This window comes from Pyxicephalus adspersus, chromosome 7 (genome assembly GCF_032062135.1).
Source record: "Pyxicephalus adspersus chromosome 7, UCB_Pads_2.0, whole genome shotgun sequence".
Classification (NCBI taxonomy): domain Eukaryota; kingdom Metazoa; phylum Chordata; class Amphibia; order Anura; family Pyxicephalidae; genus Pyxicephalus; species Pyxicephalus adspersus.
Window position 1 is genome coordinate 59419663 of NC_092864.1, and position 25780 is coordinate 59445442.

The window sequence follows — 25780 nt, forward strand, 5'->3', positions numbered from 1 at the left end:
GAGGTATTTTTAAAATTATTTATTAATTTACAGAAACCTCTATTTATGGCTTCCTTACATAGCAGTTTTGATTTTTGGTAGTGGGGGTCGTCAAAGCAGGTTGTCAGAGATCACCTTTAATACCTATGGAGTTGTGTATGATGAACACTGCAATATATAACTGCATGATTGTATTAAGATTAAAATACAGCAATACAAAGTCTATTGACCGGAATTTCAGTTTGTAAACACTGCAGATTACCCTGTAATAAAGAGGTTAAACATAATGGGGAATTTGAACGTGTTCTGTACCAGACTAACTTCCCCTTTCAATTTATGTGGTCTGCCTGCAGGGTAAGTCCCTCAATGAATTATAAGCATTAATGAAATCTCTTAAAATGGAATTGCCTTGCAGCAGGATTAGCTGTGCGTTAAGTAAAGAGGCGATTCACAGAGTAGCAGGATTCCTGGATATTAAAAACATAAACGGACTGTACAGATGTAATACTGGATTAGCCTAAATTTCAGACTCCAGAGGGGAGAGTGAGACCCCATGTCACCCTTGCTACTACCTCCAATTCTTACTATAAGTGCCACTGACACACAGGAAGTATTAGTAAATACAGGATTCCTCATGTATCATTATGTTGACATGTGTAAGATGCCAGAAAGCTTCTGTTTCTGAATCAGTAAAATGCAAATGCAATATATGCAGCTTATCCATTAGTTCTAAATGAGGACATGCTGATCTAATGGTTCCCAGCTTGCAATTTTTTATTGGCTATAATGCATTTGTCAATCACATTACAAAACCATGTACATTAGTACAGTTGTCCTATTCCAATGCATATAATTACATATCAAAGGACTGCATTACTATACATGCAAATAAATTACAAGCGGAGTGATTTTGATACATGGTGCTGTATATGTTTAAGCCCAAGACCACACACCAAGACAGTGATGTAGTCCGTGTAAGTACACATGGCTTCTACTTTTCTACTTTTTCTGCCTGCCTGTTACATATCACTATATTACAATTCCAACTGAATTATGATTGAGAGGTGTAAATAGTTCTGACTTACCTTTTCCCTTGTGTTATGTGCTTACCTGTTTACATTGAAAATAAGCTTTGGAAGCAACTGAAACTGTTGTTTGAATACATTTTTGGAAGGCTGGATAAGTATTTAGCATCCATATACCTTATATACCTTAGTATACACTGTAATTTATACTTGTTAAACTAGAAGATGGAGCTGTGGCCTCATGAAAAGTGTATAACAAACTCTTGCCATTGAACATGAGATGTTAGCTTGTTACACACTTTACATGAGAACACAGTGCCATCTACAGGTGGCAAACAATAATGCACAAATAATTATTTACGTGCAAGTGACTCAAAAGTATTACCCTGTAAAAATACCCGGAAAAAATATACAAAATGAGCACATGATTTAAATTTGTTCTCTTCGAAATAAATGTTTTAAAAATAACACACTATGAATATATTTATTCATGTTAATTTTATTGGCATTTCTTTTGATTACTGTTCTGAATGTTAGCAGTTACAGCTGCATTTTGTGCCCTGGGTTTATAGTTGAGTCCAAGCATTTACATTATTCTATCTTATACCCATGTTTGTGCACCCTATATAGGTGCTGGTATGGCAAGGTCTGCTATTTGAATAAAAGATGGCATTACGCCTTGTCAGTTCATAGCATTATGATCTATCTTAACCTACTGATACAAGGTTTGGGATTATTGGTCATTTTTTTTACAAGAAAGTTATTAGCTACATGTAAATCCATGCCCCACTTCTTGGTAGACATTTTTTAAAACAAAATAAAATTAAACTTTCCAAAATGCCTACTTTTTACTTGTTTGTCTATCGCTTTTGGCAAGCATACATGGTATTTGCATTTTATCCCACTAAATATATAAAATAAGAATATAGAGAATTAGTTATGTGATAAAAATGAGCAAAGAAATCAATGATTTTGCAGCAGTTTGCATAAAAAATATGTATAATGTTAGTCTGGTTTTTGTGGCTGACTATAAAGCATCTCACTTTTCTTGTATATGCATCACAGTGATTAAAGGTGACTTCTCCTGGGATCGTGCAATGTTATTGTGTTAGTCTATAACCAATCCTAGGATGTAAAATAGGCATAGTAATAGAGAACTGGCTTGCTCCAGAGACAGCTTTATAATGTCTAATAGGCTATAAATTGACGCATGCTGAAAGAAAGGAATCATACATACTGCAAGTAGGCCTATAAGAAGTAACTTTCTGATAATATTCCAATGCAAACCAGTAAAAAACAACACACCAGGTACTGCTATAAATCAAGCAATTCTGTTACTGCATTACTATTAAAAGTAAAAATAAATTCAGCAATGACTAGTGCACCACAATGCCATGACCTGGAAAACGTTACTTGCAAAATAGAAATGTTGTGATAAAACTGCAGGAAACAAGATCTGTTTTGTTCCACCTAAAACCTTGCCTTTGTATGTTCAAACTGCATTCATTATTAATTTGCCCTTGACTTTTTGCATTGGTTAGTGAATGTACAGGACATCAAGAGCATCTAGCTGGACATGAATGTGTTACATAAATCTAGAAGTCTTTGGAAGTGATACATTTCAGCTGAACAAAATGCCCTCAAAAGAAAGTATGAGAACAAAACTGAACACAAAAAAACTGTTATTGAAACGGCTGCAAATGTATTTCTAGCCAAGCCACTACACACTGTCTTAATGATATTCTACATGAAGCTCAGTACAGACTCATATCAGTGACTCTGTGTGCAAGGTGCTTTGTTCTCATCTTGTACTTGCACATAAATGAATACCAGACAAGAGAAAAAGGAGTAGGATTCATTGAAGCTGCGGTTTTTACAGGGTAACCCTGTAACCTGGTCTATGGCACAACCTACGCTTTCCATCCCTCTTCTAATTACAAGTACACTTCAGTCATATATGAAAATGATGCATTTAACCTCACTAAGAAAAAACAGCATACCTGCTGAATGGCAATTACTTCAATCTTAGCATACTTTGAATTTTTTGTCTCAAAGGGTAAATGAACTCTTAGTTATCAGAATTATCATCATCTGAATAACTATATATTTGATCCTTGGAAAATGCTGACTAATATGTTCCATGGTTCCATCAACTACTCAACTGCAGTATATTCCTGCTTATTTGGGGGTTGAACAAAAAAAGCAATCCAGACGCTCCAGGGAGGGACATAGATGTGTTTCTCAGGTGCCTGAGTATCAAAGAAAATAAATCATCTCCCCAAGCCAAAAAAAACAAGGATTGCACTGCAAAGTTTCAGAGCGAAGCAAACATTACAGAGAGATCATGTAGAGAAATGCTAGCGTATGAAACCTCTTGTTACCTGCTTTATTCATACTGACCTTCCTAATAACTACTGAGCCCTTCCTGGCAGAAGCTTTCAATAAATTATGAAACTCTCTTTTTTTTGTAATTAGAGTATGCCATCAGAACTGCCCCTTGAAATAATACCAAAAGCAGTAATTCAAGTATCCCAAAGCAAGGTGAAGCAAGTGGACCACAACCAACTGTCGTCCAATAAGTGTAAATCAGAGTATTTATATAGTGCAAACATTTTACGCAGCACTGTACAATGTCCATAGTGATGTCACCAGCTGTCCCTCAAAGGGGATCACAATCTAATGTCCCTACCATAGTCATATGTCTTTATTACAGTCTAAAGTGAATTTTGGGGGAATCCAATTAACCTAACTCTATGCTTTTGGAATTTGGGAGGAATCCAAAGTACCCAAGGAAAATCCACATAAACATGGGGAAAACCTGCAAACTCCATGCAGATAGTGTCCTACCTGAGATTTGAACCTGGGACCTAGCGCTGCAAAGCCCAGAGTGCTAATGTCTGAGCAGAACATTTCCCACTGCACAAATATACTAGGCATCTCTAATCAAAGTTTTATATTGTCTCATAAGTACATGGGAGAAGTGAAGGTCCAAGTACAAGGGGAATTCATGTGAGTGTTTAAAGTAAGTATAGGAAACGGTAGTAATGTGGCCATTAAAAAACTGGTTGCCCTTAATGTATGATACATTAGGAGGTTGCTCTGCTCTAGCCTTAAAGCTAAAAATTGTAGATATTTAATTTATAATGGTGCTAACAACTATAAGGTTTGCTAGCAAGTTTGTATATAACATACTGACCCAATAAAGTAGAATTACCGTATTTTCCGGACCATAAGACGCACTTTTTTCCCCCCAGAAGTGGGGGAAAAAAGTCCCTGCGGCTTATGGTCCAAATAAAGCCTACACATATGCTGTTAAAAAAAAAAATTCTTACTTGCCCGGCTCTGTGTGGTCTCTCTGTGCTTGCTGTAGCCACTGTCCATTCCTCCGTGCCCAGAGTGTCTGCCCCGCTCTGTGATTCATCAGCCTCCATGCCCCCGCTGCAGCCATGCCTCCATGTCAGCCCAGGTGCGGTGTACGGTAACTGCTCCACTGCGGTGAGCATACCGTAACCCTCACTCCTTGCCGGCTGCAGACTCCGTGCCCGTAAGAATTCGGCGGCCACTCCCCCAATCATTCCTCCGTGCCCGGTTAAACTCCACCCTCCGTTGGATGCCGTGCTTGATTACTGGGTAGGCGTACAGTAGATCTCCGCCCACCAGTAAACTCTGCCCTCCGCTGGATGCCCTGCTTGGACGTCACACCGCTACGTCACACAGCGCCACTGTAAGCACAGCAGAAGTTCCCTATTCTCCCATCATACTATACCGGTAACTTTCCAAATGTTTGTACTGCAACAAACTTCATACCGGTATATCGTATGCGGAGACTTTCTGCTATTTAGCAATACCATTTACCATAATGTCGCAAAGTGTAAAACACTCTCCAGCCTCTTCTCTCACTACAATGCGTACCGTAGATACCCATAAACCATGCAAAGAAAGCATAGAAAGTCTCTGCATGATTTATGGGTATTTACGCATTGTAGTGGTAACACTGAACTTTGCTGACAGCTTTTAGCCTTGTGAGAGGCTGGAAAGTGTTTTACACTGTGGGACAGTACCGTAAATGTTATTGCTAAATCACAGAAAGTCTCTGCATACGGTATACGGGCAATATCGTGAAAACAACTACAGTATGGTACATACTGGTACCATAACAGACTGGGTGCTTGCCCCCCCACTATACTGGTAACATACGGTGTTTAGGCCTGATTGTAAAAAAATGTGTGTGGGGGGGGGAGGGAGAGATATGAGAGCACTGGATGGAATGTGGGGAGATATGAGAGCACCTGATGGAATATGGGGGGGAAGGACTAAAAAGACATACCGTATTGGTATTACTGACAGTTCTTTAATTACGGTTTTGAAGGTTTTGCAGAAATACAGGACACTATTTGTTTCAGAATCTTTTTTTTCTTCATTTCCCTTCTCTAAAAACTAGTGCGTCTTATGGTCCGAAAAATACGGTACATTTCCACAGTAAATGTTTATTTTTTAGCCGATGAGATCTGTTTGCCAAAATTTGCAATTTTTTTTAATCACATTTCAATGTCAAAAACATGGTGATGGGCCCAGAATCTGATCATGCACAGACCCCACCGAACAATCAATATCAATAAAGCCTACAATCTAATGTTCTCACCACAGTTACACACGTTGTTACCTGTTATAAGTATGTTTTACTGTTTATATCTATTCATTTTGCAGTTCTGTACATTGGACAATAAACTATTCACATTAGTCTATCAGGTTTTCGATTTCAGGTTTTAGAATTTCCAGTCAACAGTGGCTGCAAAATGCATGACTTAGTACTGCTGTGAAGAATTCCCAATGTCAATCTTGCAGAAGTAAGATGATAGGGAAGTATGATTTATACTGAAAGTGCCCAGGGGGTGGAGAAGGGTGAGTGCATGTATACTTTATGGTGTACAGCCTAAAGTATTCATATATTTCTGAATTGTTAGAAAGGTTAGAAACTGGAACAATGTCGCAATAATAAATCATTACAATTACATATGAATTTTGAAGAACTATTTTGTTTATGTTTCCTAGTATGACAGGGGTCACAAACACATTATTTTATCACATCTGAGTAGAGTTTAATGAGATCCCACTAATCAGTTATTTTTATTATTTCTGCAAATGTCATTGTGTTGTTTACAGCAGTAGCAGAACTGTTGTCACTGCGACACGTTGACACAAGCCATCATGTTCCATACACACCTCCACACACCACTTCAGTATACCACATCTATTCAATTAGTCATACACAGTGACTATACACCGTACTATGTCTCCTATTAATATATGGCAACATGAGGATAGTCTAATTTGAACCTCTTTTTTTTGGATTTATTACCACTAAGGGTTAACTTGTTGTTAAAGATCAACATGAATATTCTAACTTGAGCCAAATGATGATAATTGCTGCCCTGTGAACAGGTATCTTTCTTTCAGAACTGGTCCACCAAATTAAAGATTTAATGAACATATTTAGAGGTACTACCTGATATGCGATAACAGCTGGCAGGTACCCTAGGCGTATCGGATGTACTATGTGTATATCAGGGTCCACATAGAAGGCTAAATACCTCCCCACCTGTCAATAGGTAGTTCCATAGGTGAATAAAGTCCTTGTAGGGGTCCAGTACCCTGTGCACCATATGGACAAGACAATACTTCTTGAGCACCAATGTTTGATATGCTGCCATGGTTGTGAGATAATCTTTGTTTTTTTATTTTTTGGCTTAATGTACCTTCCGTTTTTTATAGTTTTTTTTTTATGTTATATGTGTTGTTTTGGTGTATATTGATTTGGTATGTTACCCATGTTTCATTTAAAAAACAATTATATGGAAAAAAATGATACCATGGCAAATGTGTGCTATAATCAAAACTAAAGGTGGCCAACAAAATAGAGAATTGTGTGATTTTTTTTGGAGGGCAAGTAGTGCATTTGAGACATTAACAAGAAATTTTGAGACATTATTAACCTGTTTTTTTGGCTATGCATACAAATGTAACCACAATATTATCTAATATTTAGACCCCTTCTCACATTGGTCTTGTGTATTTGAAGGACTGTGTTACACCTAGTCGAAGGAGGATAGAACCAAGAAAATGTGTATTTCTATTTCAGTGTATTCTATTAGATGTACCCAAGGCTCTAGTATTCCTTACGCTGACCACCTACTTTACAGTCAATGCATCTGCAGGATTTTTTCTGTATATTGAGTTTCCAAACTTTTGATTTTGCCCTTTTATGAAAAAAGCAAAACATTTTTTGTTAAATAAAATCATGGTGGTTGTTTCTGGCATACCAGTTGTTTTGGTTGCATGACAGTCAACTAATAAATCTGATGAATTTGTAGCATTGATGAATTTGTAGCATCTCACCTAAAACATGTGTGCACTGTATTGTATATTTTTTTTTTAAATGGCCCCAGTGCAGGAAAAATCACTGGTGTAGTATATTTACACCTTACTCCAACCCACTCCCAATGCATTGACCTGTAGGTGCATTGTGATGCTATTTAAAATGAAAAGCAATGCATACAAACATCCAGTAAAGCATGTTCTGCTTAATGCATTACTACAGCATGGTGTGGATGGGTCCTAAGATCCACTTTCATGGGAACTGATGTGTGTTGTTTTATGTACTCAATAGTTTGTCATATGTCAATGCTATACAAATATGCTGACTTAACATCCTTAATGACTAAAACAGGAGTGTATTAGTGTTTATTTCAAACAAATACAATCTGACAATTTAAATATATAAACAGCTGTGACAGAGCGATGACATGTTCAAAAATGGACGGCCTTTTTCCCTTGCTCAGATAAACAGTAGTTGAGGTTCCTATCTCCAGAATTAATCGTCGATGATCGGAGGGGGTGCCAGATGTAACTGGAAGTTCTCGTTCTGAAAAACACTGTTTGATGCAACACCCCCATAGGATGGATGATATGATAAGGATTTTTCTGGGCTCTGAGATCGGCATAGTTCTGTCAGTAAAGCCAGCTGCAAGACAATAAAACAATGCATGCTGTTAATAAATCATGAATATTAGAGAATGGCAGAGAATAGGAGCTGCAGAAACCTTTAGAAAGGTACAAACAATCTCTGTATTACACTTACCTCTCTCGTCTCCTTCACATGAAGATTTGTAGAGAAATGTCAGTTATCTTTGTAGTTCAGATACTACGGACTATAGTGCTTTGTATTATTTGTGGCCCTATAAACATCAATGGGCATAAATACTTTAGATCTGTCAATGGCATTGGAATAATGGATAAACTGTGGAGGAACAGGAAGTTGTCTCTCCGGTTGTCTAGGGAAGGTAAGATTATTCTTACCTTCTTGATTACAGCAGGGAGCAGGTTTGTGGGGCTTCCCTTAGCTATACATGTCACGCTAATGTCAACAAGTATTTTTCTTTGCACAATACTAGCAAAAGCGTACATTTGATGGAACGGATATGTACAAGAGTTTGCATCAGTGGTGGCAAGTGGGCAGGTATGTGAGTCAGCGCAGTAGTACCTGGTGGGGAAGTACTTATCAGTAGCTGTGTATAGATAAAGCACATCAGTGGAAAGATAGGGAATACAGAATTGTCTGCTGGTGCGGTGAGACAGTGAGTACTGAAGTGCATGTTGGTGTGGTGATAGTAAGAAGGGAAGTGCATGGCAGTGCATAAGTTTATCATCACACATGGTCACTTGTCACTTCTCAGGTAGTGCTATTGAAACAACTGCAGTTTGCTTCTGAGCCACGCAGAACAGTCATTGTGTATCTGTGTATGCATGTCATGCCTGTGCCACAATATTTTGTCATTGCATTGATAACTGCAATTTGCCACTGACTACCACTCTGCTGTAAAATTAATCTTTCTTTATTCCATTTTCAATTTAAAACGTTACATTTAAATGCACTCAAAATATTAGGCTATACCCACCTCTATTACGTAATGTTCTCTGGAAGATTTTTCTTCTAATACACATTCTATTTCAGTCTTAAACTTTGGGGAAGCCTAGGGTACCATTTTAATTCCTATATTCTTCCACAATAACTATGTGATTGAATAAAACTTTAACCATTTCAGCAGTAATAAACAGTTAAAGGATAGGACTAGTTTTAGGAAATATGACAGACTTTATTGGGAGCCTATTGGTAAATGCTTGACTTTTTAAGTTTTAATTTCTTAATCAGTAGACTACGGTCAAAAAAAAATATCAGCCTTGAAATATAAAGTGAGGTAAAGCCTAATAAAGCTGATGTGTTAGTACCAGTACTAACTATGTATGATCAGCCGTATCAGATGAGCCACTTAGGGTTCCATAATTAGAAAAGTTTATGAAATCAGTTATCCAAATAACACAAAGAGGTGTCTAATGACACTCACCATGTACATCCACACTGTGGGAGAGCAGATTCTTAAGCTGTGAACACACAATACTGCTACATACTTATCTTACATTGTACTGAGCTATCTCTGGGTATCTCTGCATCTATATGGCATTGGGACAATCAGCATTGTCACACAGGAAGGCCACAACTTTAACTCCATAAGAGAATTGCTCATTACAATTTCAGTCCTAACACTTTTGAACACTCAGTGCAGCTCTCAGGAAGTATAAGTAGACTTGTTACTGTACCCGTGAGGTTCCTTTGTAAAGACGGCAGAGTTCATTGAATGCCTGCAGCTGTTGTGGGTCGAGGACGGAATCGGAGCTTGACTGAAAGGAAAATAACAAAAATACATAATATTAATAGAAACAGCTGCTGTTCTGTCAGGGAAGCAAGAAAATGCCATGGCTACAATATTCATTATTTTAATGTTGAATGATTAACACCCAGTTGAAGTTGAAATATTTTTCCTAGTTTTGAACGCCAAAAAACTAAATCACTGTTTAGGTCGAGACAGATTAAAGAATTAAGAGTTTAGTAAGAAAAATAAAATACCTAACACAGAGGAAGAAAGAAAAGTGAAGGTGAAAGTAACCAAGTTCTTTATTTTACAACCTGTTATTGGTAGCATACGTCTAAATAGATTGTACCCACACTTAGTACACACGTCATATGATTCTCGCCCGATAAGAATAGTTCGGCTCGTCTGGGGCGAGAATCCCACGTGTACAGTGGTTGCCAGATGTTGTTTATGGGTTCATCTGATGGGGAACAACCACTGTACAAGTCAAGGGGAAGAGAGCACAGCGGGTATCACTCCCTCATTCCCCCCTTCTCTCTCCATAGAACAGAACAGTGCTTGTTTCTTCTTCTGTCACTCTTGGTCATGAAAGATTGTTTCCAGCAATAAAATTGTTAAAAAGTGTGTACACAGCCTTAGGGGCCACATGAATTACAGTAATTCTTTCACCAAAACATTTAGGACTATAAAGTGGCCTGATTTAACAGCTACACTGGTCAAAAAACACATCAACATCCGGCAATTCTAGGTAATTAAATATATGTGTACCCCAATGCATGCTGTGATTTTACACACACTGTGTCACTAATGCTTTGCAGGAACACAGCAGTGATGCAGGAGTCAGCAGGTGGAACTACAGACCACAATCCTGGATAAAGGTAGCAGCCACACCAATCACACCGTCAATTGTTGAAAAATCTTTAGTTGTGGTAGACCTGCATGGTGGTATGAATCAGAAGAACAAGTGTCAGGACAAGTACTATGACTCTTCTTTTATCAGCTGCTTTTTATTTTTCTATTTTTGAGGTACTGTTCCACAAACACTAAAATTAGTATGAATCATGATTAAAGTGACCTTGACCTTAGAATGACTTAGAGGTGGTTTCAGCATCTTACAAACTACCAATCAATGGGTTTTTCACACATTACAGTCTCTGATTGAAATTGGTGAAGAGAAAATCCTGAAGGCAGCAGGTCTGTGTGTCTTGGAAACTGAAGTGGTCAGAAGAAAAGTAAAATTGTTTAAGCTGGCAGAAAGTTCACAATGGCTCAAATAAAACTGGTTTATAGTAGGGCAACTCTGATGACAAAATATGTTGAATCTAGAAGAACATGGGTTACAGCCACAGGAGACTGCACTGAGATCCACATGACTAAATAGTGTGCAGTCATCATGCCCATGTCCCTTGTCATTATCAATGAATACTAAACAACATGGTCATTACATGTATGTTGATAAAAACGCTGTATCAATAGCTTTGGTTTCATTCAAACTTGTTCTGCAACCCATACAAGTCTATAGTGATGCAAGTTCTGTTTGAATCAGTTAAAAACAGACAAAAAAGAAATAAATAGCAATAAACAGTAAACTGACAAGGAATTCTTAATGATCCTAGAAGCCTTTTTAATCCCGTGTCATCGCACACACAGGTACAAAAATAGGTAAATAGTACAGCAGGTGATAGTGCACTTCACAGTGTGTCCATTCTCTTCCCCCTACAACAATAAATGGCTACACAGATAATTGTGTTTGTCTTACAATAATACCAAATACACAAACAGTATCTCCTAGGTCAGTTCAGCCACCAAAGACTGTGGCAGCTACTAATACAGACAGGGTGCTCTCCAAATATGGACTACAAAAACCTACCTACCCCATATTGATTACATGGAATAGTTTTTTCGTCATTCAAAAACATAGCTAGAAAACATGTATTTCCTGTATCTGCAGTCACCATATTTACAGTCTGGTAAGCTGCAATATATCATTTCATATATATTATGACATTTTTGTTCTTGGCTAACATTTCTTTTAAGCACTTTCTAGCACTCACATCATTTGCAACACAGTGCAGTCAATGTCCCACTACCACTGACTTGGCTGGCAGGAGCCTTGGCTGCCCATTTACAGTTATTAACTGGCCTTTCAACCAGTGTTGGATTACAAAAACTAATTAGCTCAGTGTAACCTACCACCATCAATGTACACAAATAGAATAACTATAGGAGGTAGATAGTTTTGAACTATTCAATGGCTTACCCAAAACCAAAGCTGAAAGCAAATGGCTAGAAAATGTTGTGAGCCCACCAGAGCCCTGTGCTGTGGACTGGTTTATCTACGGTATGGCAAGAGATTGGTTAGGATATAAGAAAAAAATTGCAGCAAGCCCACTCAAAGCTGATATTTCCAGCACCATTAACACACAGCGTGTTGATTCAACCAACCAGCTGCCGATAAATACTGAAATAGCAGATCTGGGTAAACTTATACTTAAAACAATTATTGTCTCCCAAAGGCCACACTTTGATGTGAGATTAACGAGTAATTGATGTTTCCGCACGTTTGCAATCAAGGACTGAAATAACACATTTCTGTGACCTTTGTATGAAAAACGAAGACCATTTAGGTAAAAACCATTATTTTTTCAGTGAATGTAGATGCTGTCAAATCAAGATAAAATGCTGTGTGTTTACATTCACATTGCTGAAACTATAATAAACCTTCCTGACTCGCGCCCTCTCCTTTTATCCACTGGGTGGTAGTAATCTGTGTAGCCACAAGGCCCCCTCCACCGCACTGTGAAAATGCAGCGTGTAATTACTTCTTTCCGAACTATTTTCCACCATCAACCTGAGCCCTTTCTCTTCTTCAAGAACACATCATTTTCCCTGTTGTCATGGTAACACCCAACCCTCCCTCCTTTCTCCTTACGCCCAAGGCCACTCACTCGTTTTCTGCCCTGTGGATAACACTAGACACACGCAGAGCTCCAAAGGGCAAATTTATCCACCAGCAAGTAGCAAAAACTATAATACTGAGAGCAGTTCAAACCTCGTTTGGGTGCAACATTCCACAAAGTCAGTGATTGCCAAACTTTGGTCACTACTGTCCTACCATACCAGACTTTTCAGTGCAGAATCATTATGTTACAATGTGTACCTGCCACCTGCACTGCTATGGCACAACTTTTATTGTGCTAGTATGCAACCACAGCCTTGTATGGGAACTCACCAACAAGCTGCAAAAACGTTTCCTCTCCATTGCTATCTAAACTTCTTTTCCCCTGTAATAGAGACTGTCAAGTAAGTAGACTGTCCCCAAAATGGTCATGGAGCTAAAAGAATCAGACACATCCAGACTGGTGGTAACCCTCTCTTTTTTGGAGTCCCTGCAGCTAGATGTATAACCCTTATACTGTGTTTGCACCAGTTAAACTATGATGGTATTTTGTAAAAGTTAAAACTCTCAAAGTTTCACATGCCAAAAACCATCTAAATAGGAAGGAAAACATAACAATATTAAAATGAACAGCTCATTAAAACACAGAATAATAAACTCAATTCTTGCTGCAATATTCAACTTAAAACTAGAAGTTTACTCACAGTACTTTATTCTGCTGCAAGATACCCTTATTTTGGCTGATGGTCAGCATCATTCATTCTACTTCCTCAGAGCCAAGATCCTCCTGGACCTAACCCAGCCCCTGACCAAACAAAAGTTCATCTCTCTTGCATTGCTTTATTATCAGCATGATTTTTTGTCTGCACAAGAGGCCGATGCCAGGTCACATTCAGATGTGAAACACACATTTAGAATAAAGAACTGCATTTATAAGTGTATTTTATATCCGTTTAAAGTTCAGCTAAAATGCATGTGATAAAAGTATTGCTTTCATTTAGGTTTCTAGGGAAACATCAAATTCTTACTTCTCTAATGATTAAAGTGGACCTAAAGTCAAACATTAAGTTTAGATCTACCACTTTAACCTGCTGGTATAGAAATTCATGTTATGTCAGTGTCAGGTTCATGGATAGTCCATAATTGGTTCATAGGTGGTCTGTCACAGATGATTTGTGTCAGGCTGACCTTCATCTTTATCTTCACTTTCAATCACTTTCTTGAAGACACAAGAATGGAGCATAATGTGACCACGGCTTTAAGACCAGGACGTGGACATTTTTTTTTTAATGTCAGCAATCAAAAAGAGTGTGGGTGCTGCAGTTCAGGGGTGATCAGCCGTAAATCAGCTCTAAAATTTTAAATAGCTGGGCCTAAAGATCTTCAAATCACCATGAAATAAAACTGGTATTATCTTATTTCCAAATAAACACCAAGCATGAACTAAATCACTCTTGTTACTTATGGTTTTAAGTCCATTACTGAATAAAAAACAAAAATGTATTCTCACGACCCTGATTTGCAGAAGCCTCAGTCTTATGGTCCCTATATTAAATACTGCATAGTATTCTTTGGAGTATGGTCTCTAACTACTCTCTTTTCAGTCCTGCATCTAACACTTAAAATCCAAAATACTTCCTTTCTTCATTCTGCATTTAACACCTTTGTCACCTAGCAAAGACCCAACCAAATAAAAAAATAAATGTCGATCTAAGTGCTATAAACACTGCATATATTCAGTATGTAAATGCAGCGCCAGACTGACGAGCCACCCAATATACACAAAGGCTGTGGTATTTGTGTGTACACAGAGAACCTTTCCATTCACATATATCGTTTAAATATTTTCTCTTTAATAAAATATTTATGAACGGCAAATTTTGTTTGGAGAAATGAATAAAAAATGAGATGTGTATGAGTCTGGGAGCTTGGAACATCTGCCAGTTTCTTTTCTCTTATCCCTTCAAGGGTTTCTGCAGCGAGGGCAATTTCTGATGAGACAAAGCAGTAAACAAGGGTGAATAAAGGCCATTTCAGCAGCTCTGTAATTATCCTGTCTCAGGTGAGATTCTCTACGCTTTCCTAGAGCAGAACAGTGCACTGAGGCAGAAGCATTCATTGTTCACAGGCTGGAACACACTTCCAGAGCTGACCTCCCACATATACAGTATTAGTGTGTATGCAAAAGAAATGGGACTATGGCTCAATGTATCACACTGTAACCATCTAATAATCCAAGACAGAACTGCTTGCAAAATAATATTATTAAAGGGCATTTTTTAGGCAGAGGGAAACGCCTGAAATAACTTTCAGACACAGGTAAAAAAAAATTATATAGAATGTGGTGCACTTAAGAGATGCTTTATAAAGCAGTTTTTATTATTAGTAAAAATTAATCTATAAATAACAATGTTTAGAAAAAATAGAAAAGGAGAAGAATTTTACAGAGAGGTAAAATTATTACGGTTATGGATCAGAATTTGCTGATTGCCAGCCCCTGCAGGAACCAGGACAGTACCCCCCTCCCTCTCCTCTATGGCTCTATATTTTTTAACTCAAATTTAGTTTTTTGACATATTCACATCTGGGTGAATCTGGTGTTTCGTATTGCCATCCACATGCATTAAGTTAGGGCAGTTATTTAATTTTACACGGGCAGGTAAAGCACAAGCTTGGACAAGAAAAACTGCACCTTTTTTTTTTTGGAACAGTCTATTATTGTGAACTGCAGCGTGCTGTGACAATGCTAAAATTGTGGTGCTATTTAAAATACACATCAACACATACACGGTTCAGTCCAAAAAATGTTACATGTGGCCTTGCTTGGGATCAATGCAGCCTTTGCTTTCTTCTCTACATCTATGGAATAGCTACAGGGAGGGACTAATGGCAGTCTGATTTGCTTGTGTGTCAGGAGTAAAGCTAGAACTGCTAATATTTTTCTTTCCTAATCTACCCTTCCCCATTCTCAACCTGCCATGTACAATGGATTGTATAAGAAGTTGAAAAAGCTGTACTAGTTCCAGGGAGACTGCAGTGAGAAGTGCGTTAAATTACCATGTGTACTTCATAGGTAAGTTTACAGGCAGAATATGAAAAAAAATGCACTGGGAGGGTACTGGCTTTCCACCATGGTGTATAGGGTCAGATCAGAGTTACCATTTAGTATGGGCCTTATGCTAAAGACTCAAAGAATCCTGAATCCATTTCAATTGTCTCTGCCTAATGTTCCTGAACCAAAACTAATTGAGAGGTAAGTCTGTATCAGTTATTCCTACTGCAGTCCTGTACATCAAGCGGCTCCATAATAATCAGGCGTGTAAAGCTTACCTGTCAGGGAACAAACATGGACGCTATATTTGATGACCTCTTGTTAAACAGCTAATTGCATGGCTAACATGTACTGACCTTCTGACTTATAGGTTTCAGACAGAACACAATTTGTATACTGATTTTGGGTATGTGATTTTAAGTACTGGAGCAAGAGGATTGGCATGACAGCCAAGTAACAAACATTTTCAGAATAAAAGTCAGGCTATGTAATGACTTAACGTTGAGTGATAACATCCAGGCAAGCTTTCAGCCTATGATTAGTAAAAATAAAGTAAACAGGAATAAATATGAGGAATCCAATTAGGCCTAATTTCCATCCCGGGTTCCTCCAGAAGTTGAAAGAGGTTCCCTGAACCAAGAGCAATTTGAACCTCACAGGTCAGTTACCACTGACACCAGTGACCGTCTTATCTATCTGTAAGGGTAATATTCTTCCCACTGGACCACCATGATAATGTACTGTGAGCAGTTGAGATTTTAATATTGTCAGTGGTTCCATAAGTTCTGAAAGTTATTTCAAAAGTTTAATCCTGTTAAAAAGTTTGGGAAAGGCTGAGTTAAACAACTGTGTTTGTGTCAGTCAGAAAAGCCCTTGCTAGTTGTTGGTGGTCCCAAAAGACAAAATGCAATCAGACTGTAATGTGTAGAGAGCTTTAGGTGAATCGATGCAAACTGGTAAATTATTTTGTTTTGAAACAACTTCAATGGCCTATAAAAAATTTAATTATTTTAAGAGTTATACAAGACATAATTTTTTTGCCTTAAAAGTCACAAAATAAACACTAGTCTATAGCATTCAATGATGTAAACCAAGCTAATCCAATTTTCCCTGACATAATCAGTGTCTTGATTAGTTTATGTATGAAATGGTAAACAAAGAGGCTTAGCCCATGGAACTGGATTGAATATAATCTAAGTCAGTTACGAAAGCCAGTTTGTATGCCTGGAAAACATCTATGGCTAATGGCAATTTTCAGATATGTTGTCACTAAAGCAATCATGGTGGTACCATAGAACGACATGCTACAATATAGTAGAAACAAAACAGACATTTTTAAACTCCAAATCTTTATGATTTAATCACTTTCCTAAGTGCCTCATTATATGGCTGTGAACTGTAAATAACATCTAAATAACTAAGGCTCAACAATCTATCTATAATAACATAAAACACCAGTGATGATCAAGACTTTCATCCAAACCTGATACATGGAATACCAAAACCCCATTTTGTTAAAGCGTACCTATACTCAGAATTTTCACTTTACATAAAACAGTAGAGAACCCTTTTATTTATTTAAAAAAAAAAAAAAAGATGTAGCACCGCCCCCTTATTTTCAGCCACCTAGGTGGTTGAGAATGAATGGGAGCGCAAAGCCTCCCACAATACCTACATCAGGCATCCCAGGAGGCTCTCTTGGGGGATCCTTCTACGCATGCCCGAGCATCTCAGGCATGAGCAGAAGGAGCCTTTTTGCTCACAGAGAAAAATGTGCCAATCTCACGGATGCGCAGTGAGAACGGCAAATCTTTTTTTCATCCTATGTCACTGGATCTCCCACCTGGGTCGGGTGATGTAGGATGAAGAACCCGGAAGGGAAGACAAAGATGGCAGCAACCGGGGCGCCGGCTCCGGGATGGTTGTCGGAACGGCGCGGGACCGGGTGCGGGACACCGCCGGAGTGATCGGTCTGCCCTGCGGAATTGAAGGTAAGTGTGTTTTTTCGTGTTTTGAGTGTAGTTTCTCTTTAAATATTGAAAGTGTTCATTACAAATAATCTGCATGGAGATGTTATCTTGCATTAGTTAATATTTACAATAGATAAATATTCAAATATAATGGAGTCAAATTATAATCATGAGTTGGGTCTTAAAAGAGTTCTATATCTAGTCTAGCCTATTCTGTAGAAAATATAAATACAAATGACTCTTTTACAGATATCTATAATAATTGTATTGTAGTACTTGTGGCACCTTTCATCTTAAAGTACAGACACTGTTGTGGTCTAGAGATTTTTGCACCTCCTTTTCAATACTGTGTGTTCAATACTTATTCCCCGTGCCCTTCCACTTTATTACACATAACTTAATTTATGGATTTAGTGGTTTAGATTTCTATGTATGTGTGAATTATTTGGGTTGTTACTGACATCTGGGGTAAATATATTTACTGAGAAAAATGTTGGCATGTTCAATATCATTCTGTTCAATGAAATTTAGAAGCATGCTTACATAACCCATTTTATTAATTGGGGTATTAACTGCATTTCTTTCTGGTTTAACAGATCCGAGTATCATACATGGGGACACAACTGCATTTACTAATGGCTACCAACCATGCACAAAAGAGCATTTAATAGCAAATGACACATTATAATCAACTCAAAAGTACAAAATATTTTAAACCTATAAAAGGGGGAAAACAGATATATAGACTGAGGCCTACCAATTTTATTTTTATTCCCTTTTAAATAAATGTTTGAAAAATACCACACCATAGATGTATTTCGATCGAACACTGTTTTGAATATTAGCAATGAGGACTGAATTTTGTGCTTCAGGCTTATACTTGTGTCAAAGTATTTTTCCAGTTGTTTCATGCAAAAGTAGTTTGAATTCAAATCAGTTTATATTTGAGAACAAGCAATAAGTTATCTTGTGTATGGCTAGCTTAAAAAAAAAAATAAAATAAATCATCATTTGCTCCAATCTAGGCAGCTAAATCTGTACTAGAGTGGGCTCATCCTGCATATACTGCTTGCTGTCATACACTTTGAAACTCCTCTACATACTTCTGACATTACCTTTACATTACTCTCCTGAACATATTGCAATTCCTTTTGACACGTCATTCCTGCTCATCTTATAATGCCAGTTGTCATTCTTTGTATTCCCCTCTTTCATATACTGATTGCCATTATAAATCGCTTCCGTCATATTCTTTGTACTTCCCTCCTGCACATACTGCACTCTGTGCTGATCTCTCATACATAGTACTTACTGTCATACCTCCTGATTCTTTTTTATTTTTTTCCTACTCATCAAACTACTCTTTATACAAAGTGCCATTTGCTACATTATTATTATTATTAATAATAATAAACAGGATTTATATAGTGGCAACATATTACGCAGTGCTGTACATTAAATACCCCACACTCTTATTCTACACACACCTACACATCCTACGCACACTGCTTTCAAGACTACAAACTCACATCTTTAATATCCTGTCTGTGTCATAGGATTTTTTATTTTCCTGTTAAAGAAAAAGAAAACTGACAGTACAATTCCTTCTTCGCTACAAAATTGTACACACAATTTCAACTGTATATACACAAGAGAATTGCCTTTATTGTTTTAAGCATTGTTTGGAACAATCTTTTCAGTTTTAGCACTGATTTGATATATATACATTAGTCATATTCAGTTCTTCTAAGGGCATTTGTGATGAATGTAGATATAGGGGAAAACCTGTAATGAAAACTGCTATTTATATTTAACCAAATAATTGAACTAAGCACAATTTACCTAGCAGTACCCCAAGATCATCAAAGCAAGAAATAGGTCTTTCTCTTAGTTTTACCAAATAAAGAACCCAACAGCATTGCTTGACATGCCCAAAATGTTCAGTGCTGGAAAAAAAAACATACCAAGCAGTAAATATTGTTCTCACAAAGCCCTGTCCTCTTTTCAACTCCACCCTTACCTTCCTTCCAATGAGTTGCAGAATACTTAAATAAATATCACAACATTACTTACAGAGGTTAATGCTTCCTTAAACACGATTTACATATACCTGTTACTCTCATCAGTACACAGCATATCATTTAAACTCACCTTTCTTGCAGTCTCTTCTTTGGATGAATGAGCTGAAGCGGATCTCACCTGCATGAATATAAATATTTATCAATTATTAAATTAATGAAAAAGGCATGGAATGGGTCAAACACTGCAATGTAGCTATTATGCATGTAAATTAAAAACATTTGTAGGTAAACCTAAAAAACAGCTGTTTTCTACAAGTATCTCATGTCAATGTGTCTGTTCTACATGAATTTCATGGCTGGATTCTCTGAAAGCACTATGCTTAGAAAGTAAGCATATTTTAAGCTACTTGACTAAAAAATGACAAAAGTTTGCACATAGTACTATGTTCAAATATGTCCTAAAGAAACTGACAACAAAAATTTACAAAGGGTTTTGCAGGAGCTTTGGAGGAAATGGATTATGGGCAAGTGTTTTAGCCAACCCATGTGATTTAGTATCCAATGTGTTGACTTTATGTGAATGAATAGTATCATTATCACTCACTGTGAGTTAATCACAAACAAGCAAAAAAAAAAAAAAAAGTTTGTCTTGGTCATTAAAGAGTTACAAGCTCAGTTTTAGCTGCGTTTAGCAAAAGTTTTCTTCTGAAAGTCATGCAAACCGCCCCCTCTAAGCTTCCGTTCTGCACACAAGGGAGCAGGGAAGCCCCGTTTGTATCTAGGAGTCGTCTGTATGTTGGATGTCCTGGGGACTACCTGTAGTAAACATGAGCATTATGTGACCCTTTCTCAATTAGGTGCAGGGTAATCTCACATAAGTTAAAAGGGTTCAACGCCACCTCTAAATTTATACATGCTTTTATAGAATTTGTTAGGCATGAAACAGAATACATTCTGCAAACACATATCCACTGTATCAGTTCATTGCACAGAAAGGATAAAAGGACAATAGTAGAAAGTGACAAAAAAAAACCATTTTTCCTTACTTGAAGAAAACATAGATGTAGTAGTTGCATTAGTTTTCTTAGTTTTCTTCAGTCTAAGGAATGGTAAGCTACATAATATTTTATTAATGTTACTGAATTTAGATCCTCTACCTTCCAACCCAGTATATCACCCATGAAAAGCTTTATAGCAGTCAGGACTTTTCGCCTGGACTTCAGAAAAAGATCCTTATGGTAGGGCCAAAAAGGTCTACTCAGTTTGCACAGATTTGTAGACATAGAATTCATTTTTATTTTACATAAATACAAGGAAGCTTTGAGATGCTTCCAAACATTTTGGACCTGTGACCTTGGACAAGTGGACCTATCCCCAAATGTTTTACTTGCCTGGTGAGATTGGCACTCGCACCTGGGCAGTGGAAGATCAGGTGTTGTGGGCAGAAGAAGACGGAGGACGACGGAGTTGCCCAGTGCTTGACTGACACCGTGCTCTGTGCACAGGTGGGCATGTGCTGTGCGGGACCCACGCAGACCACGCCCATACTAACGCTGAGTATGTGCTGAATGATCACCCTCCACACATTTTCACCTCACCAAATCTGGTCCTCTTTGAAAAAAGTTTGGACACCCCTGACCTAGGCTGTATCTAGCATTCACTTATACCCTACCCATTAACAGGCCACTACCATGTGATCTTCTGTAAACTGCAAGCTTAGACAACAGGAAGCTAATGCATATGTCACCGTTACAAATAAATGATATCAAGCTTGTTATTTTAGAAAACAAAACTTTATTTGCTGTTCCTTCATAACCTGCAGACAATCAAACATCATGTCTGCATTTATATATGTAATCCCTATTTATATTCTCCAAGGTAATGGCGTCTTTGGTTAATGTTCTAAACTTTGTCAGCTGTGTTTGTGTTTGAAGGATGTCACTAAGAAAAATCTCTTAAGGGACGCCTAATTGAAGATGTATTAAAATCTAAAGATAATAAGGTGAGACAAGTAATTCTCACAGTACTTAGCTGATCCTGACAGAACAAATTAACACTCTCCTTGCTGGAGGTAAGTACTGCCATTGTGTGCATAAATGTGTGAAATGAATGGGATCATGAAGTGTTTTATTTGGTAAGCAGATAGAAGAAATAATAAAGTCGCTGTAATTCCATAAGAATGAAATATGAACTCACCACTGATCTGAAAGGTGTGCTTTTAGTGGAGAGAAGTTAGATTATCAGTCAGGTTTCAATTGTTGTAATAACAATGCTTCTTACTTTATGTGATAAGAAGTGAAAGTGGAACTCATGTCTAAGATAAATAATACAATGCGCAAGGGCAAGCATCTAAAAATGCCAAATGAATCATAAAAATAAAGCTCCATTCCAAAGCTTAAGTAACATTTTCTTGTAGTAGTTTGCTAGAAAATGTGGTGTGGCAGGTGGGGGGTGAGCTGCCAGAGACTGTAGTGCAGCTCGTAGTAGCGGAGTTGGGAGAGAAACTGTCATGTGGAGAAGATGTAAACTGTTGTTGAGAATAGTGAAGACGGTAGTGGAGAAAACTGATGCAAATGTGGAAAATGTAAATTGCTGTGGACACAACAAGGAACACTTATACTAATAATATCAATATCTAGAGATACACTCCACATTCCAAATCTGCGAGCAGGCGATGTCGGTTTTGCAAAAAAACATACCTACTTGCCTTTTTTCAAACCTCGTTTTCAAGTACAAGGAGCTGTACAGGATAAGCTCGGAGTATAATGCCAAAATATGCCGGGTACCCTAGCTTCCCCTGAGGGGATAAACTACTGTGTATGCGTGGGAGTAATGTCTTCAAAGCCTGGCCAATCAAGATGGCCAAATATCCGAAACTAAAAGCAGAGGCAATGATGATAGTGTAAATAACTGCAATCAGGCAGGTATGTTTATTTTATTGCAGAAGAGACATTGCCTATCTCTTCTGCAATAAAAAAACAATGGAAGACCTGCCTGGTCACAATTTTTTTTTTTTTTACATTTGTTCTGCTTTAAATTTAAGAAGGAGACTATCAGTCTTTTGTTTCCAATAAATAATAATAAATTACCTATGAAAGTCAAAAATTCCTATAAAAGCTTCGACAGATAACGTGTTTGACCGATCCTTCAGCATTTTGAAAAACCTCAGGAAAGGAAAATGCTTTTGTCTGAAATAAAAAGTCTTTTTCCTGTGAGACAACTAATACAAGTCATGGTGACCAAGTTATAATGCCAACTGATACTTTTTATCACCATAAAAAGTAGCATTTTGAGTACAAAATTCCAGGCCATTTTTGTTAAAGCATATATCAATACAGAAGTAATGCTAATACATTTACACAATTTCTAAATATCTTGTTCAATAGCTGAAAACAATTCACACACCAAAAAAATGATTGTAATGTGGTTCTTTTTTACATTACAGCTGAATGCTGGACCAGACAAAATAGCTACATTTGTGCTGTTCAACATCCAGGAAAAGTTGGAGCTGGGCTAACCTAAAATTGGCCAGAAGAAAAATCTTTTGAAAAATGAAGTCTTGGGGATACATCTTCAGCAGTGTTTTACTGTGTATAGTGCTGTCTTATGTTGCAGAGATTTTTTGAATACCTCCACCTTTAGTAAACAGTATTTCAAGCAATGCAGCCATTAGCAGTCACTTCTGTTCATGCACTAATTAAGCTTGAACAGAAGCTTGTACTTGCTTTTTGGCTGGCACTGAATAAAGACTACATTGCTATCTGTCATTGATCATGCATGAGGGTTTTAGATGATTCTTTGCTGACATATCTGGGCTGCCTACTAAAGCTTAGTGCACTAACACACGTGAGAGAGGGGAATTCAGCAGATTACAACACACTTCTGTGCCGATTAAGCCCCCAGAGATGAGCTGCAGATACAGACACATTCCTGTGCCGATTAAGCCCTCGGAGATTAGCTAAAGTGCTTAGTATCTCAACATTATGGCCAGTGTTTGGCACAGAAGTACACATGAGTATATGTGTGGTAGGCTTTACTTGTGTTCTAATCGTGCCTGAGGACAGGAAGCCAAATCACTCTCAAACAAGAACCCTTAAATATATATATACAATAGGTGTTACACGGTCTGTGATTTGGTGTCACAGAAGCCTTTGCAACAAATTTCAGTTTTCCAATCCTTAGATGTAGAAGCTGCATTAGCTTCACTCTTTAGGCCTAAACTGTGCTGATAAGATGATCCATAATATCTCCTTACTGGCGAATTTTTTCATTACTTCAACTGCTGTACACTAGAATAATGTTACTCTTCCCCTTCCAAACTGCTTTGTGTGTCTTGTCCCTATATATTTTAAAGTGTAAAATTATTGATATGAAGATGTGAACGGTTACTTATTTTTGTTTTGCTGGCAACATTTTTAAATTGAAAAAGAAACAAACACTAGTTGTTGGCAGCCTACACACTGAAATGTTGAGTGTCTTTACATTGTGCCATATTCACTAAAAAAAATGTTGATTTCTAAGAACATGAGTAGAGATGAGAAAGACTGTGAAACACCCTGTTCTAAACGATATCATTTGATCACCATGATCATAAAAAAATTCTTAGACAGGTAAAGTCTGCCAAATTTAGTGACTGAGTTTCCTGTGTGGGTATGAATGTTAGGCTAAGTTCCTCATAGTTTGATTTCATCTATAGAAGCCATTGGGTAAGGTATAAAACATTTTCAACATTACAAAAGCAAGTCTAGTTGAATGCTCTACCATGACCTGGATACCTGCACAGGCTTATGCACAAGTAGATTTTTTTTGCGCTACTGATTAAAAGATTTACCACATAAAGCAATTTGCTATTAAGGCCTAGCTGGATAAAAGCTTTTTAGATCTATGCTAGCTTGAGATCATTAGCCCTAAACCTGCAGAGCCTTTAACTGCACATCCTTCTACAAATAGGTAAATCATTGTTGAAAAGAAAAAAACATAACGCAGCAAATTGCTTTCATAGCAATCTGGCACAGGTGTCTGAATTGTATACTTGACTGTATCCTAATTATTTGCCAAATGTTGTTTATAACTGAATACATCATTATGCAGCCAGCCAGATGGGCCTTTAAAAGAATGTATTTTCTTTGAGTATTGGTATCCAATTCAGATGTATAAACTGGTGCTCTTCTAACTTTTCCTATAGTCTTGCTATCAGTGCTTGGCACAGGATCCTTTGATTTCATTACATCCACAGTTGACAAACTGTTGCCTAGTATTTCATGTTTTTCATGTACGGAGCCTTCTAACTGTATATTCCTAAACAGTAATTGGCCTTAATACCATTGTACATAATCTGAATGAATAAAACCAGAATAAATTAAAGTTTATAAAGTTTTTTTTCAGTTTTGTATAGGGTAGGGAATTAAAAAAAACTCTTTTTTGTATCCAGTCCTACTGGATAATTGTCCACATATATTTGTCCAGAATATTCCCCATGACCTTCTGTTTCAGTGACAATTGTATACCAGAGGAATACACATCACTATCGGACACTTTTTTGATGTTTGAGTCCTTACTGGGCATCTCACCTTTATTATTTATCACCAAGGCAGAAAGTGTAGTAAAACAACATTTTACAGGTATCACTAGAACAGTTCCAATGCTGCCTTTACAGTGATCTTCACCAACACCGGAGACCTGACCACCAATAGATTCACTTTAACATTTCTCATGGACTCATGGAGCTCACACATGGATAAAATAGTATTTAAATCCATTTAATGAGAAGGGTAGGCCAGGGAAAGAAAAAACATTAAGTGGTCTCCAGGTGAGCAGCCTACAGTGTGCAGTAATATCAGAGGTAAAATCTTCAGTACAGGAGAGGGGCCTGTACAACTGTGCATTTGAGCTTTAAAAAGCTTTACTGCAATGCAGATAATATGCTTCCTCTAAAAAAGCGATGTGACAGTAGTCTTTACTAAAATAATCACATGATTTCAAAATATGCTCTTGTTGTACGCTATAAAATCCTGATGGCAAGATTCCAGATCTTTCATGCCGGATTATAGAAAAGTTGTTCTTCATTCAATGGTTGCTTGAAAATGTGCTTTGTATTGATTATGCAGCACAACAACACAACGGAAC

General features: G+C 37.5%; 1 protein-coding gene across 1 annotated transcript in view; it reads right to left on the minus strand.

The window, feature by feature from the left end:
* Window positions 1-7715: 7715 nt before the first annotated feature.
* The window catches only part of VPS8 (VPS8 subunit of CORVET complex), a 100828-nt gene continuing 82763 nt past the window's right edge, over window positions 7716-25780 (minus strand). The window contains exons 44-46 of the mRNA XM_072419111.1: window positions 19785-19832; window positions 9660-9740; window positions 7716-8025 (exon numbers count right to left, since the gene is read on the minus strand). Of these exons, the coding sequence (XP_072275212.1) occupies window positions 7876-8025; window positions 9660-9740; window positions 19785-19832 (279 nt within the window). The 3' untranslated portion in view covers window positions 7716-7875. The remainder of the gene's footprint in view (window positions 8026-9659; window positions 9741-19784; window positions 19833-25780) is intronic.